The sequence below is a fragment of the Spermophilus citellus genome, assembly GCF_964194105.1.
Source record: "Spermophilus citellus genome assembly, chromosome: 16".
NCBI classification, from domain to species: Eukaryota; Metazoa; Chordata; class Mammalia; order Rodentia; family Sciuridae; genus Spermophilus; species Spermophilus citellus.
This window is the reverse complement of record NC_138196.1, coordinates 79,457,367-79,472,875: the sequence shown is the minus strand read 5'-3', so window position 1 is coordinate 79,472,875 and position 15,509 is coordinate 79,457,367. Positions and strand designations below refer to the sequence as shown.

Genomic DNA, 15,509 nt, shown 5'->3' with positions numbered 1-15,509 from the left:
TTTTCTTTTTTTTCTAGACACCGCCAAAAGAAACATTTATAATTGCGGATGTTCGGTCACTCTCAAGCAGTTCTCCAGAGCAGAAGCAGTGCCCTTCATCAACCTTTCGTCCTTCCAGCTCTTTAAGAAAGAAGAATAACCTAGGGGAGAAAGAGCTGCCCCCTTGGAGGTCCTCTGATAAGCATCCAACTGATATCATTCGGTTTAACTACCTGGACAACTGCAACCCCCTCCAGCCAGGGCAAGGGTAAGGAACTCTCCTTGGTACTTGGGTATTTTAAAAGATGAGAATAGAACTTACCGTGAAATACCAAAGCTTTCCAATACATTGGAGCAAGAGGTCATTGGAAAAGTAAACTATCCGTTGTTTGCACATTTGCCCTGTTCGTGGGTGGTTCTTTGCATCTTGTTGCTGTAACAACCCCACCCTGCAGCCTTTTCATGTTTCAATGTTAAATTGCGAGCCAGCACCTTGGGGCGCATTCTAGCCTCCCCCTCTCACCCTGGTATTTCCCTTCTGCAACAGCCAGTGGGTAAATGAGAGGGAGGTACTCACGTATGTAACACAAGGTAAACTGAGTCAGCTTGGTTGTAATCTCTGCGACTCAGGAGGCAGAGGCAGAGGCAGGAGGATGGCAAGTTCTAGGCCTACCTGAGCAATTTAGCGACACCCTGTCTCAAAATAAAAAATAGTAAAGGGCTGGGGATGTGGCTCAAGCAGTAAGCACGCTCGCCTGGCATGCGTGCGACCCGGGTTCGATCCTCAGCACCACAAACAAAGATGTTGTGTCCGCCGAGAACTAAAAAAAAAAAAAAAAAAAAAAAAAAATAGTAAAAGGGGATGGAGGTGTCCATTGCCACACACACAAAAACAAAAGTTAGGAAAATTTTTTGAAAATTAAGTGGCACGAAATATTCAGGCAAAGGCAATGTTTATTTGTTTATTTATGTTTGGTCCTTGGGATTGAACCTGGGGCACTCAAACACTGAGCCACACCCTCAGCCCTTTTTTATTTTGAGGCAAGGTCTCACTGAGTTGCTTAGAGCCACACTAAGTTGCTGAGGCTCGCTCTGAACTGGTGATCCTTGTGCCTCAGCCTCCCAAACCCTGGGATTATAGGTATGCACCATTGCAATAATACACAAGTAGAGAGAAGAGAAAACAAACCCTGCAACCAATGTCTAGCATGAGCAGTTTTCAACTCTGGTGCACTCTGGTTTCACTTGTTCCTTGCCCACTCTGCTCCTCCCATGGGTTATTTTTGAGACAAATCTTAGGTCATATGGTTTCATCCATCCTGTTATAGAAATCAGGCCTTTTGTCCTGTAGAGCTTCTCACATTCTGGGTTTTGGGGATTTCACTGCCACTGTGCTATTTAACGTGTCCTCTGTCCTCTGTGGTTGGCCATGCAGATGGTCAGGAGTGTAATTTCCCATTCTTGTGTTGTACCCGGTGCAGAGTGACATTGGTCATGTATTCACACATGAACATGGGAAAGTGATGTCATTCTACTGTCTTTCCCATTCCCATCTCTCTCCCTTCCCTGACTCTGCCCTGACCAATCGGTGAACACCCCCCCCCACCCCGCCTATGGTGAGTCAGCATCTGCATGATCAGAGAGAACATCTGTCCTTTGTCAACTCTGCTCTTATTACCTAAAAACAGGCATAGACCATACGAAAAAAGTAGCATGGCTATGTGCCAATAAAACTTTATTTACAGAAATGGGAAGCAGACTGGATTTGGCCTGTGGGCTGCGGTTTGACAATCTCTGCTTCATATTTGTGGTACTTTTAGAAACCAGTGCTAATAATAATACCAACAGTGTGATTACTGAAAACGGTTTATGATTTCCTTGCCTGTGTTTTTGTCTTTAGTATACACTCAACTAAGAATATTCAGACAGATGACTGTGTTAAAGTCCCATGAAATAACTCTGTGTGTGTGGTAATGCCATCAACCTCATGGGCAAGATCATTTGTTTCTTTTTTTTTTTTTTAATAAATCTTAGGGATTTTTTCCCCTTCACTTTTGCTCATAAATTTGAGAAAAATTTAGATGGTTCCAACCTTAAATATGCAAAATAAGATATAAATGACATAGTTTAGTTTCTGTCCCTGTTTTCCATATTCCCTGTTCCTGATCAGTTGACGTGAGAATCCTACTTATAGCTAAACATTTTTTTAAAATTTTATAGCTTGATTCTTCCATTAAAAAAATACAAGCAAAATAGTAATAATAATGATAATAATAACTTTAAAAATAGAGGCTGGGGCTGTAGCTTAGTGGCAGAATCACTGAGTGGCAGAGTCCTTGCCTAGCATGTGTGAGGCCCTGTTAGATCCTCAGCAGCACCACATTAAAATAAATAGAATAAAAGTATTCTGTCCATCTACATCAACAACAACAAATTTTCTTTAATCTTAAAAAATAAAAAGCTTAATAAGCAAATAGATAACATACACACATATTTTCATATATCTCCTTTCTGAAATGAATGGTAGCACACAATACATTCACCTTTCTTTTTTTTTTTAATTTTTGTTTTTTAGTTGTTGACAGACCTTTATTTTATTTATTTATATACAGTACTGAGAAACCAAACCCAGCGCCCCACACGTACCAGGCAAGTGTGCTACCACTAAGCCACAGCCACAGCCCTTACATCCACCTTTCTTTATTCACTTTTCTTTCTTCAGGTAACACTGTATCCTGGCAGTCATTCTACAGTTGTGTATAGAAATATTCTGCTCCCGTTTGATAGCTCATAGTACTCCATTGTGTGGGTATGCCAACGTTCATTCACCCCCTTCTCTGTTGATAGACGTGTGGCTTGCTTCCAGTAGAGTGTGGACGACCTTTGAAATCACAGGGACAACGGAATCAAATAGCTCTATGGACCGCCAAAGTTTTAAAATGTTAATTTATCATCTTTCCACTGCTTTCCAATTTACAGAAGAAAGAAAAGAAATGAAATGATCCCAGATTCCAGCCGACAGTCACAGGATAAGAAAAATAAATTGCAGGACAGAGCTAGGCCAAGAAAAGCACATTTCCTGGTAAGTATTGCTTAGAAAAGATTCACCGCCACAATGTTATGAAAATTGCTGGATTCTAATCCTGTCTGTGACGTTGAATTTGTTTTTAAGTCAGAATTGTCAGGGGGTTGTTTCAATCCTGGTCTCTGACACAAACCTACATTCTAGCTATTAGACCTTGAAGATATATGTAATCTTTCTGAGTTTCTATCTTCTCATCTGTTTTTTTGTTTTTTATTTAGGGAGGCTGATGCGTGTGAAAATGCTTTGTGAAATGTGCAGGAGTGTATTATTGTTGGTCCTTTCTTCTGCCATGAGTTCTTGGGGGCAGGGAGCAGGAGGCTAATAGAAATTGCTGCTTTCTAGAGTGAAAGTCCCCTGACCTGAGAGAAAGCTATGCTCTACATAGCTCTCCTGGTGCCAGCAGGGCTTGGTTATGGAGGTACATTTAAAGTTACTCCTCTAGCAACTCCGGAGGCCAAGGCAGGGGGATCTCGAGTCCTAAGCCAGTCTACAGTTGAGTGAGAACCTGTCTCAAAATAAAATAAAAAGAACTAGTTCTGGGAGTGGCACATGCCTATAATCCCAGAGACTCCAGAGTCTGAGGCAGGAGCATCACAAATTCAAGGCCAGCCTCAGCAACTTAGGGAAGCCCTTAGCAACTTAGCAAGACCTGTCTCAAAAAATAAAGAGGGCTGGGGATGTAGCTCAGTGGTTAAGGGCCCCTGGGTTCAATCCCTTGTAACCACTCCCATCGCTGGCAAAATAAAACTGATGATGTAGCTCAAAGATAGAATGCTTTTGGGTTTGATCCTCCCAGTATATACATAAATAAAATAACTCCAGAAAAATAAGTTAATAAATTTTGTCTTCTCTCTAAAGAAAAAAAAAAAATAGCTAATCGACTACCTAATCAAGTCAGCAATTGTGATTAAGGGGTATGATTGATTCACTGCAGACCTTCCCAAACTGTAGTTCTGAACCCTAATGGATTCCTTTTAGCACATCATAAGAGTTTTTGGAGCAAAGTAGAAGGAAGCATGCAATAAGCATGGAATAAAAAGTTCTCATACAGTAGTTAAGATTTAGGGAAAAGCAGAGAATGCACACTCAAGGAAAATCAATATAAAGTGATGTCAGTGTGGAGACTAGTATGCATGTACTCATGAATAAATCTCTTTTAGAGCTCTGCTTTAAAGCCCTATTACTTTTTGTTTAAATGTTTTTTAAGTATTATGTTAAAAAAAAATAAGAGAGGGAGAGAGAGAACTTCTTAAAATATATCAGTCTGTATTCTGAGGGGCCCATTTTGTTGGCCTGGGGGAACCTTACCACAGATAGGATACCCAAGGGATTTGGGAAGTTAGAGCAAAGCAATAAAGTTATCGATGAAACCATTAATTGAGAAAAATAACTTTATGAGGCTTATCACACAGGCCATTACAAAGCACTTCTTTCTGCCTGGCCTCCACCCCTGTTAAACACAGAGCAGGAGACAAGTCCAGGAAAACAGAATGTGAAGGACAATAAGAGTTGATGGTGGGCCTGGGGTGGTGGCTCAGTGGTGGAGCGCTTGCCTAGCATGCATGAGGCGCTGGGTTCGATCCTCAGCACCACATAAATGTAAAATAAAGATATTGTGTCCACCTAAAACTAAAAAATAAATATATATTTTTTTAAAGTTGATGGTGATGCATGCTTGCAAATCATCAGCACAGACAAACCATTCTCCTGCTTCAAGAACAAACACCAAAGGCCAACCAGAAGCCATCCCCGGGGGCTCTTGACATTAACCCTCTGTCAAGCACTAGCAGATTGCTTAAGTTAAAATGTTCATATAAATTAAAAAGTGAAAAGTTGTGCTAATGAGACTGAAAAGGAAACCAGGGTAAATGAAACCAAGAGAGAGAACAACCTGCTGTTCGTAAACGAAGTGCATGATTGTATCTATCTACTTGTTTTGTTTTTGTAAATATGCTAATTTTAACACCATGATATATTTAGGAGTGTTGATAAAGAGCATAAGACAGAATGGAATCCCCCAGAAGCACGCCATGATCTTTGCTCATGTCTGTGCCATGCTTGCCTGTGACAAGTCTCCTGTTCAGGCTGCCAGGCTGCGTGTGGTTCAGCCCCTCCTCCACAGGGTGGCCGAGGGTCCCCACCAAGGCTGCAGAGCTCCTAGGAGACAAGCAGCCTGGGCCAGGCAAGAGGACTGCGAAATAAGGAAATGCTGCCTGTGGGCCTGGGGCAAGAAGAAAGGGGCATTGAGGAAATCCAGCTGGGGTCCTAAGGACACCAGGGAGTAGAGTGTGGAGGCCACTCACTGTGGTAGACACAGCCCAGGTGTAAGTCCAATGGAGAAGCTCATGAATGTGATAGAAGGCTCCCACAGAATTGTGACAGGTTTATGGAGGGAGATCTCAGGAGGAACTAGAGAAACGGCTGTGCTAAAGGCAGGGATGAGAGTGACATGTCCCCAAGCCCTGGCCAGGAGATTATCTAAGATCAGACACTTGAAGACTCCTTGCACCTGTCATGGGAAAAAGGTGTGTGTGATAGGTGGAGAAGGTAAGGCTTTGTCAAATGGAAAGGTCTGGAAGAGAAGAAAGCACCCAAGCATAAAAGAGTACAAAGAATATTCCTTAAGCCATCTCCCCGGGGCCACAGTTGTCATCCTCCCTTTTCGCCTATCTTTACTTACAGCCTGCAGATAGGAGGGTCTGTCTAAAAGGAAATGCCCTCAGGGAAACGGTTTCCAGTGTGCACACACTGCTGTGAGCTTGCATGGAGCACATTATTTAATAGGTGTGAGTTTGAAAGGGCAGCTGATTTTCTCTTCTGCTCTCAATTCTAGACAAGATCCCCAGGGGCTGCGGTGCTTACAACCGCCCCACCTAACCACTTTTTTTGTGTGAATGATTGGCAAAAGATGGGAATCAAGCTTAGATTGGATTGCTAATGCTTTTGGATTTCTAAGACTTCTTATGAAAGTTGTATAATCTGCATAAATATGAGTTCTGGTAATACAATTCCATACAAAACAGGACAATTAAAAAGGAGTACTATCTTCTTTTAAACTTCAAAGATTTCAGTCTTGTGTAAAGACACACAATGCACAGGCCAATTTTTAAAAATCGTAACAGCTGGCTCCATAGTTCCACTTATGGAAGGAGGGAACTGTCTCCTTGGGGGAGGACTTTGATGAGCTTGCAGGGAGCCTGAGCCCTTGATAGCAAGGTCCAGGTCTCTGCAGGGGAAGAATTTGTAGTTTGTTGTTTCTGCTCAGGGAAAGGAAGGAGGAGGAGAGGCAGTGGGGAGGAAAGAGGTAAAAGGAGAAGAGACCTCTACTCTCCAGCCACACCCCACCTGCCTTCAGTTACCACTGTCACAAACAGGAAATTATGTATATATAACCCAACTGTAAAATTCTGATTCTTGAATGTGAAATTTGGGGAGCTTCTTATTTTCCATAATTCCACACGGACAACCCAGCAGTTTCACTCTGCACTTGTGTGTGGCAAACTTTGGTGCATATAAGTCAGTGAGCGTCTTCACATTTTTGATATCCTGTTTGGATATGCAAATGGAAAAATAATTATAAAAGGCAATAGGGGAAGGAACGGCCTACTGCAGGAGAGAACAACTAGCTACTGAAACCCCATAATGTCCCTTTTTACAACAGGATACATTTGTGTCTTTTTCTTCTGCCATTCCTTCAGCATGTGAAAACGTGAGATAAGAAAGTGGATGAAAATAAAAGCATAAAATGAAAAAAAAAAGGGAGAAGAGAGGGAGAGAAGCTGGTTAGGCAGGGGATGGGGCCAGGACAGTAGTGACTCAACCAGTTCCAAATGAGTTTGTCTGTCGTTACTGGAATGTTAACACCCCCTTACCTCCTTATAGGGAATTCTTCTGGTTTACACATGGACATGAAAACCAAAGCCCCTTGGGACAAGTCACAGAGACCCAGGAGGTGGGCTCTGGGTTTCCTGGGTCCGGGACCAGCTCACACCTTGCTTTGCTTCTTTGGTTCTTTCCATGTCAAATATAAAATCAAGAATCTTTTGTCTCACACTGGACTTTTCCTTGGGAGTTAGAAGCCTGCACTTTCTGGGTCCTGATTTGACTGTGGCTTTCAGAAAGCTTGCTGCTTCTCAGCCTTGTAAACCTCAAATTACAAAAGCCTTTAATTGCCTGCTTACTTTAATTGCCTTAGATAAGACAGTATCTTTTCCTGGGCTCTGCTAATTCCAGCCTCTGAAATTACCTTCTTCACCTCTTTCCAGGATCACTTTACTCTAGGTGTTTTGATTTTTTTTTTAATGCTTCAATTCAGGCTCTCTCGGTCTTTTTTTCCTCACTGGTTCAAATAGGAGAAAAAAGGAATGAATTCTAAAGTGCTTCCTGGATCATGTGGTACAAAGAGTGGGGAACCCAGAGCCTGTCTGGACTCTACTGCTAACTAACTAGCAGTCACTCAGCCTCCTGGAGCTTTCCTCTTCACAGTTATAAAATGAGAGTTCCAGTTACAACCCTTTAAAAGTCCATTCCAGTGGGGTACCAGGGCACACACCTGTAATCCCAGTGACTCAGGGGCTGATGCAGGAGGATAGTGAGTTCGAGGCCAGACTCAGCAACTTAGCACAGGCCCTGTCTCAAAATTTTAAAAAATAAGAAGGGTTGGGGATGTAGCTCAGTGGTAGAGCACCCCTGGGTTCAACTCCAGTACTGCAAACATAAACAAATAAATATAAAAATAAATAAAGTCCATCTCAGGCTTAAGGCTGGGCTTGTGGATCCCCTAGGTCCCCACTGTGTTCACTCCTCCCTCTCTTTACCTGGAGGACTCCACTGTGATCAAAGTGACTTTCCATAGAATCCTAAAGACAGTTCATCCCCTTTGTGAATCCTAATTTTAAGTCAATAACAATTATTGTCTGTCTCCCATCTCTTTCTTTGAACCTTAGAGAATATGATTAGCTAAAACCAAAGGATTTACCAGAATTTTTACAGCGATTTAAAAAAAAATTTTTTTTTAGTTGTAGATGGACACAATAATACCTTTATTTTTATGTGGTGCTGAGGATCGAACCTAGTGCCTCACATGTGCAAGGCGCATACTCTACCACTAAGCTACAACCCCAGCCCCAATGCAGTGGTTTTCTTGCAGGTAATCCTGCATACGCTTTTTCAATATCTGTTCTACACCCCTGGTGTTTGTTTTGTATCTGGTTTGGATGTGCAGAGCTAAAAACATCCATAGGAGAGATTTTAAATTATTTCAACCAATCGATGAAACTCCCAGGAATTCCATTTGGAAGGAAGAATAAAAAAGAATATGGGCTTTGCATTCAGACAGACTGGGACCTTTTATTAAACAAAGCAACTTTGGATAGTTATGTAACCTCCTTAAACCTCAGTTTCTTCATCTATGAAATGGGAGTAATGATGTCTACTTTGTAAGATCATTGTCAGGCCTAAATACCAGGTATATACTAAGTTCTTAATACTTGTCTGTGTTCTCTCCTGTAAAATGCCACCCTGTTTTTTATTACTTTGCTGTCCAAGAGCACCAGCTAGGACCTAGATTCAGTGCTCAGTACCTAGGTTCCATGCTCGGAACCACTATTTTGGTGATTTGGACCAGGTCACTTACCCTCTCTAGGAGCTATTTCCTCATCTGGGGACTGGAGTCAGTAACGAGATTGGTTTGCAGGGTTCGAGAAGCATGAAAGGCATTTTGCAGGGTTCCTGGCTTAAAGCAGGCACTCAATAAATAGCAGCTAACATGGAAGCACTAAGTGAGCATCCCTAATCCAAACATCCAAAATCCAAAATGCTTTAGAATCCAAACGTTTTTGAGCACTGACATGACACTGCAAATGGACAATTCCAACCTGACCTCATTGACAGGTCACAGGTCAAAACACAGGTGTACTAAACATATTCTATAAAGTCACCTTATTACCTGTGAGTTATGTACGAAACGAGTGAGTTTCCCATTAGACCTTGGGGTCCCATCCCTAAGACACCTCATTATTTATGTGTGAATATTCCAGCATCTGAAGCATCTTGAGAAGGGCCACTTAACCTGTAGTAGCAGCAGTAAAATCCTACTGAATCCCACCTGCGGCCCCCAGGAAGGGTGTGAGAGACAGAAGGAGGAGGGACCAGCAGGCAGCCTGAAGGAGGGGCAGGAGGCCCCAACCTGTGGGACAGGATTCTGCCTGCATTCACCTTTCCCTTCCCCCAGTCTTTTCCTCTGAGTCAGTTCCACTGTGTCAGGAAGGGTGAGTGCAAGCCACAGAGCTTCCTTTCCCAGGTGACCCCTACGTGGGTTCTTTCCTGCATCCACTCTTCAGGGCTGCTGTTTTTACCCCACGATTCCCGCCTGAAGAACTGGAGTGTGCTGGGCTCACTGGTACCCACCCTGTGCCACGTGCACAAGCCACTTACATGGCAATCTTGGAGGGTGTAACTTGGGGACCCAGGAGTGAAAGGCCTCGTTGCTGAGCATCCTGGGGCAGAAGGGAGTCTTGGGAGAGACCCCGGCTGAGTCTTAGAATTAAGCCAAATTTTTGGACACAAATTAACTTCCACTTGGGATCTACCAAAAGAGAAGCACCGTGTTTGTCAATTATATAATGTTATTAGTTGTATACCTTTAGTGATGACACATTTAACCACTGTTATTACCAGGTTTAAAATGTACACATATGGGGCGGAGAACGCAGCTCAGAGGCAGAGCCCTTTCCTAGCATGCAGGAAGCCCTGGGCTTAATCCCAATACTTACGTTTTAAAACTAGTTCATGATCATTGCTAGCAAACCGCCCAGATCTTGTGGCCTGTGCATATTTCGTAACACACCTCTACTTAATCTCACCTACTTGGATGGCTCAATGGTGTAGGCGTTAGTCTTGGATTAAATTTCAAAACCATGGCCAAAGTTGCCTAATCTTCCTCTGCAGCTGACAGCTTTCCCCCAAGATAAACCAAGAACAGAGACCCGCCTGGGGCATCTTTAAAGCTGTGAAGGTTATTTCTCCCTAACACCTTGCTTCTGTTTCTCACAGAACGAGGCTGGAGGAAAAGGGAACACCCTCATAGGTGTAGGGGCCTTCTGTAAGGTAACCAGACAGGTCTGAGCAGCTTTCTGGGCCCCTTGGCAGATAGGAGACAGCAGGGGCCTTCTCACAGGATTCCGTGATGCACTCCATCCTAGGGATGAATCCAGGTCCGCCCTCACCTCCCTTAAATCTTCCTCCTAGAGGGAAGTCCCTCTCAGCCACCTTCGCCAAGCTCTGACCTGTATCTCCACTAATGGCTATTTACCGCTCACCCCCAACCTATTTATAGTAGTGAGTTTAAACTGCCTACATGATTCAAATTTTAAAACTTACAGTTTTATGGTTCTCAAATAACAATCCATATTTGGATACGTGGTTATCACATCGCTCCTGAACTAGGAGTCATAATAAAATGTTGAGAGGTGGATTTTTAAAAAAGGAAGGAGGTGGGTGGAATCTCCTAAAAAGTAAAGATTGTCACTGTCACCTTCTTTTTGTTTTTCTGAGATGAGGTCTTGCTCTGTTGTGCAGGCTTACCTTGAACCCGTGGGCTCAAGGAATCCTCCTGCCTCAGCCTCCCCAGGAGCTGGGACTACAGGCCTGTGCCACAGCCCCTGACCCTGTCACCTTCTTTACCCTTCTTTTCCGCATCACGTGCTCTCAGAGAGGATCAAAGTAGATGATGAGCCTGCGACTCAGCACATACCTAGCCATAGGGAATTTGTGATTATTGTCGATGGTGGTCTTCCTAGAAGAGTGGTCTTCCTGCTCAGTTTTCTTTGTTGTATTTATTATTATTTATTTATTTATTACAATTCTTAGTATACATATAGAGCACAATTTTTGTATCTCTGGTTGTATACAAAGTATATTCACACTGATTCATGTCTTTATACATGTGCTTTGGATAATAATAATCATCACCTCTAGATAGTGCTTTACCTAATTGGTCTTCTTAATTATCCAGTGGCATTATTCCTATCAATGATCATTTCCAAATGTCTGCATATAACATAAATGAAACACCAACAAAAAGATAAAAAAAAATTAGGGAATCTGGGCTCTGTAGTACACACCTATAATCCCACAACTGGGAATGTGGGCTGAGGCAGGAGGTTCACAATTCAACATAGCAAGACCTTGTTTCAAAAATAAAAGATAAAAAAAAAAAAAGCTGAGGATGTAGCTCAGTGGTAGAGCATCCCTGGTTCAGTTCCTAGTACAGCAAGATTAAAATAAAATAAATAAATCAAGGAGTGGAAAACACTAGTCTATATAAACTGGTATATGCATGCTGTTTCCTGTTTATCACTCTTCTTGGGATTCAGCCTCCACCTGGCACCCTGTTCTTTCTTGAGTTCCGTAGCTTCAGTAGCTTTTCAGTATTCTTCTCTGACATCCATCCTGAGGCCAAGTGTTTTCTATCCTGCTTGGGAGTCTGCCTTCTTCAGCCATGCCCTTAAATGAAAGAGCAGGAGGAACCCCTCGTGGATTTGACATTCATTCAACAGTGTTTTGCAGGCACTGGACTAGGCACCAGGGATGCACTGTGATAAGATGGAGTTGCTGCTCTCAAGTGACTTATAGGCTAGAGGAGGAAAGCTCCCAATGAGTTGGAGACAACTCCTGAGGGTCTGGAGTGGGAGATTGTAACACTTGCACCACTCATGGGTGAGACTGGAATCAGTGGAACATGTTAGGCTTGAGGCACCCATGGGAGGAGGGCTGAGTCTGAGCCAGAAGCCTGCGAGCGAGAGCAGGTAGACGGATAGATTCCCCAGGCACCAGTGGCCCAGGAAGTGGGCCAGGAACAGAGCTCTGCAGAATTCCAATGACTCCAGTGTCTAAGTGTGGCCTCACATTTCCTTTCATTTAAAGGCACGGAAACAACACGTAGGGATATTGTTGGGATAATCTGTAGAAGAGCAGTAAGCTGATAGATGAGAAATGCATTTAAATGGCCTGGTTCTGTCCTCTACTAAGGTCAGGTTGGGGAAAGAACTGCACTGCGATGATGCCGCAGGGCTAGGAACGCTGGCAAATTGCTGGCGGCTGGCACTGTCCACTCACCAGGACACAGATGGCCACAGCAGAGACCTGCACATTTGAAGATCATTTATTAGACCAGAGTGTGGAAAACGGCCCACGTACTATCAGTATTGTTCATCTGTGAATGGGTTATTACACAGCCATTGAAAAACTGAGCAAGTTCTTCATGTACTGATCCGTAAAACATACAGACACGTGCGCGCGCACGTGTGCACACACACAGACTGTGCTTCCAATTGTGTAAAAAACACACAGGGGACAATATGACATTTGCATTCTAAGCACACATTGACATGGATATGTGCTATCTCTGAAAAGATTTTTTTTAAAGAGTCTATATATTTTTTTTAAGAGAGAGAGAGAGAGAGAATTTTTAAATATTTATTAATTTTTAGTTCTCGGCGGACACAACATCTTTGTTGGTATGTGGTGCTGAGGATCGAACCCGGGCCGCACGCATGCCAGGCGAGTGCGCTACCTCTTGAGCCACATTGAAAAGATTTTTAAAAAGAAAAAAAAATCAACTAGTAGCCTTAGTTGCCCCAGGGAACCAAAGGGATGAGCAGGATTGAGGGAGGGGGTTGGCATTCATTGAACCCTTTTATAGCCTAAATTATGTAAAAAAGTAACCAATGTGTGTGTGGGGGGGTGCCTCTATTTTTAGAAAGAAAAGAAAAAGTGATCAAGAGCTGTAGGAGATGCCCTGTGGATGAGAAGCCCTCAGGTGGAGGGTTAGTGATAGTGAAATATGCTTGCCTTGGCCTGTGGTGCTCAGAATCAAACACACCACTGGCGATCAGGGCTCAGTCATGCTGCCAAGCTGCTCTTTGTGGTTAAGTCTATGTGATGAGAAGACGGACATTTCTGGGAAAGGTGGCAGGGGTAGAGGTGGTAAGAAGGTTTGCTGAGCCCCATTGCTAGTGTGCAAGAAATCTACAGTTCTCATTGCAACCAGGTAGTCAGATGCCGTAGACCGAGATTTGTGCTGTACGGTTTTTACCCTTTTATATAACTTTCTTGGAGCTGGGGACATAGCTCAGTTGGTAGAGTGCTTGCCTTGCATGCACAAGGCCCTGGGTTCAATCCCCAGCACCACCAAACAAAAACAAACAAAAAACCCTTTCTTGTTTTCCTCTTAAATTTCATCCTCTTTCTCATAATGATGGATATTGAAGTCTTAAAATGAAGAGGATCTGCAAGCTTGTTTTCCAGAACAAGAAGAAAGGTGGACATCCTAGAGCTGATCATGGGGGGGAAGAGAGACTTGGCAATCTAGATAGGTGGTGACAACTGCCAAGAGGCCAGCAGGACAGGGGGAGCCCCTGAGACCTGCCACCGTGAAAAAGGAGAGCTACCAGGAGCCTGCCTGGGCCTGTGAACTGCCAGGGGCTCGGGAGAAAAGGGTTCCTCAAACGCAGTGACAGAGAAGCAGTGCTCAGTCACAGGATTAAACCTGAAATTGTCCCAGGTGAGGGAGGCAAGCCCATTCTTGTTGTCACAGAGAGCTAGGCCACTTCTTCATTCAGCAGGCGTTACTTTATCTTCATTGTTACTACAGAGCACAGGGGACACTCCTGTTTATCCTCTTTATGCTGATCTTAAAACGGCACGAAAAGCTTCAAATGAGGGAAGATAATTTATCCCATTTCATCTCCCTTCTATTTGGTTTTAGCCACTTGCTGCTGTGACTCCAGTTTTGTCCCCTCTTTCCCAGAAATACATCATCACCCGTGGATGGACCACCCAGGGGCAGGCGGGTCCCTGCAGAGTCAGTGAAGGATGAGATTCCAGCGCTGCTCACAGGCAGCCTGCATGCTCCTCAGGAGATGATCACATTCAGAAATGAGCAACAGTGGCCGAGAGCACAGGGTCAACATCAAGACAGAGGAGTCAATAACAATGGCTCCAGGGCTCATGTTGACAGAGGAGTCCTGGAGGATCAAGTTTCTGGGATTTGATGGGCCTCGAAGGACAGGTTAGATAGATGTAAGGGAGGTCTAAAAGCACTTCAGGTGGGACCGTCTGTGTGTCGCACCCTTGTGGGATGACAAGGGACCCAGTTAGCTGGAGAAGACAGAATGAGCAACGTCAATGAGAGTCCAAAGGAGGCTTTCCCCCAGATCCAGAGAAACCCACGCACTGCAAATGTAGCTGTCAGGGCTTTCGAGAGATGTGCCAAGTGACCCAATATGATCCACAACTGGCCTGCCAGGCGTGGAGGAAGGGGATGGGTCTGGGGAGGCTGTGGGATCTGTGTTTGACACAATCCTCTACGTCTCTCTGCACAGTTGGAGCCAAGGTAAGGGCAGACTTTAACAAGACTCCACTCTCTCCCTGCAAGCTCAGCTCGTGTTATTCTTTTCTCTCCCTGTCTCCATTCCCTTTCCTGTACATGGCCAGATGTGGAGAAGAGACCCTCTCTCACTGTGAGTTTTGGTTGGGATCTCAACCTGTAATGTTCCGTTTTAGGGAAGAGGTGCGCATGCGTAGCTGAGGAGGGAGTATAGAACGTGGGAACCGTGCCAGCGCTCCTGTGGCCTGGGAATCGTCCGTGTTCAGAGCCAGCTGTGACACCGTTTAGCTGGGTGGACTTGGGCTGTCACTGTCACCCGGTCCTTGGTTTCTTTTACTTGTAAAATGAAGGTTCGCTAAGACCTTCCTACCTCCTATGATTTTCTTGAGGTGCAAATGAAATAATGTTAGCGAAAGTACTTTGGAGACTTAAGACTTTACTAGCAGCAGTTCCAGGTGAAGACTACCTGGGCACAGAGGGGAGTGGAATTGGCTGGGTAAGTGCCAGCCAGCCCTATGATTTTATAAAATTATTTTATATCGCTATAAGAAGTTTAATTATGAGCTGCCTTTGATGTTTTAATAGCCCTCACTCTAATGACACCGTTTTCCTCCTCAGATGTCCCTGAGTTCCAGCTCCCCTCTGAAAGTTCCAGCGTGGTCCCCTCAAGCGTCAGGGGGATCCCCAGCCCTCGAAGCAGCAACTAAGATTTTCATGCAGCACCTTCAGAGACACCCTGGGCTCCAGTCATTCCTCATCCAGGATCAGAGCCACAGCTGATCTGAAAGTGGGATAGAACTGTTCTAGAAATGACGAGATGCTCTATGTGGCAGTGAGCTGGGTTCTCCAGGCTTCTCCATTAGAAGCCCTTCCAGGTTAAGTTCCTCGTTGTAAAAGTGAGTCCTCCAGTGTCCCAGTGAAAACAAATTAAAAGCAAAAATGTTGAAAAATTTACAAACTTAGAAACGTGGTGGTAGCTAACGTGGAATTGGTGAAGGGTCAATTTTGGGTGTGTAAGGCAGGTCCAGAAGGAAATGACAGCACACCCCCCAGCTC

General features: G+C 44.1%; 1 protein-coding gene across 1 annotated transcript in view; it reads left to right on the top strand.

Annotated features, from left to right (window-relative positions):
• The window catches only part of FBXO16 (F-box protein 16), a gene marked incomplete at its 3' end in the record, with an annotated part of 50,991 nt that extends 35,758 nt beyond the window's left edge, over positions 1-15,233 (top strand). The window contains 3 exon segments of the mRNA XM_081269875.1: positions 18-247; positions 2,959-3,061; positions 15,072-15,233. Of these exon segments, the coding sequence (XP_081126001.1) occupies positions 18-247; positions 2,959-3,061; positions 15,072-15,233 (495 nt within the window).
• Positions 15,234-15,509: the final 276 nt, after the last annotated feature.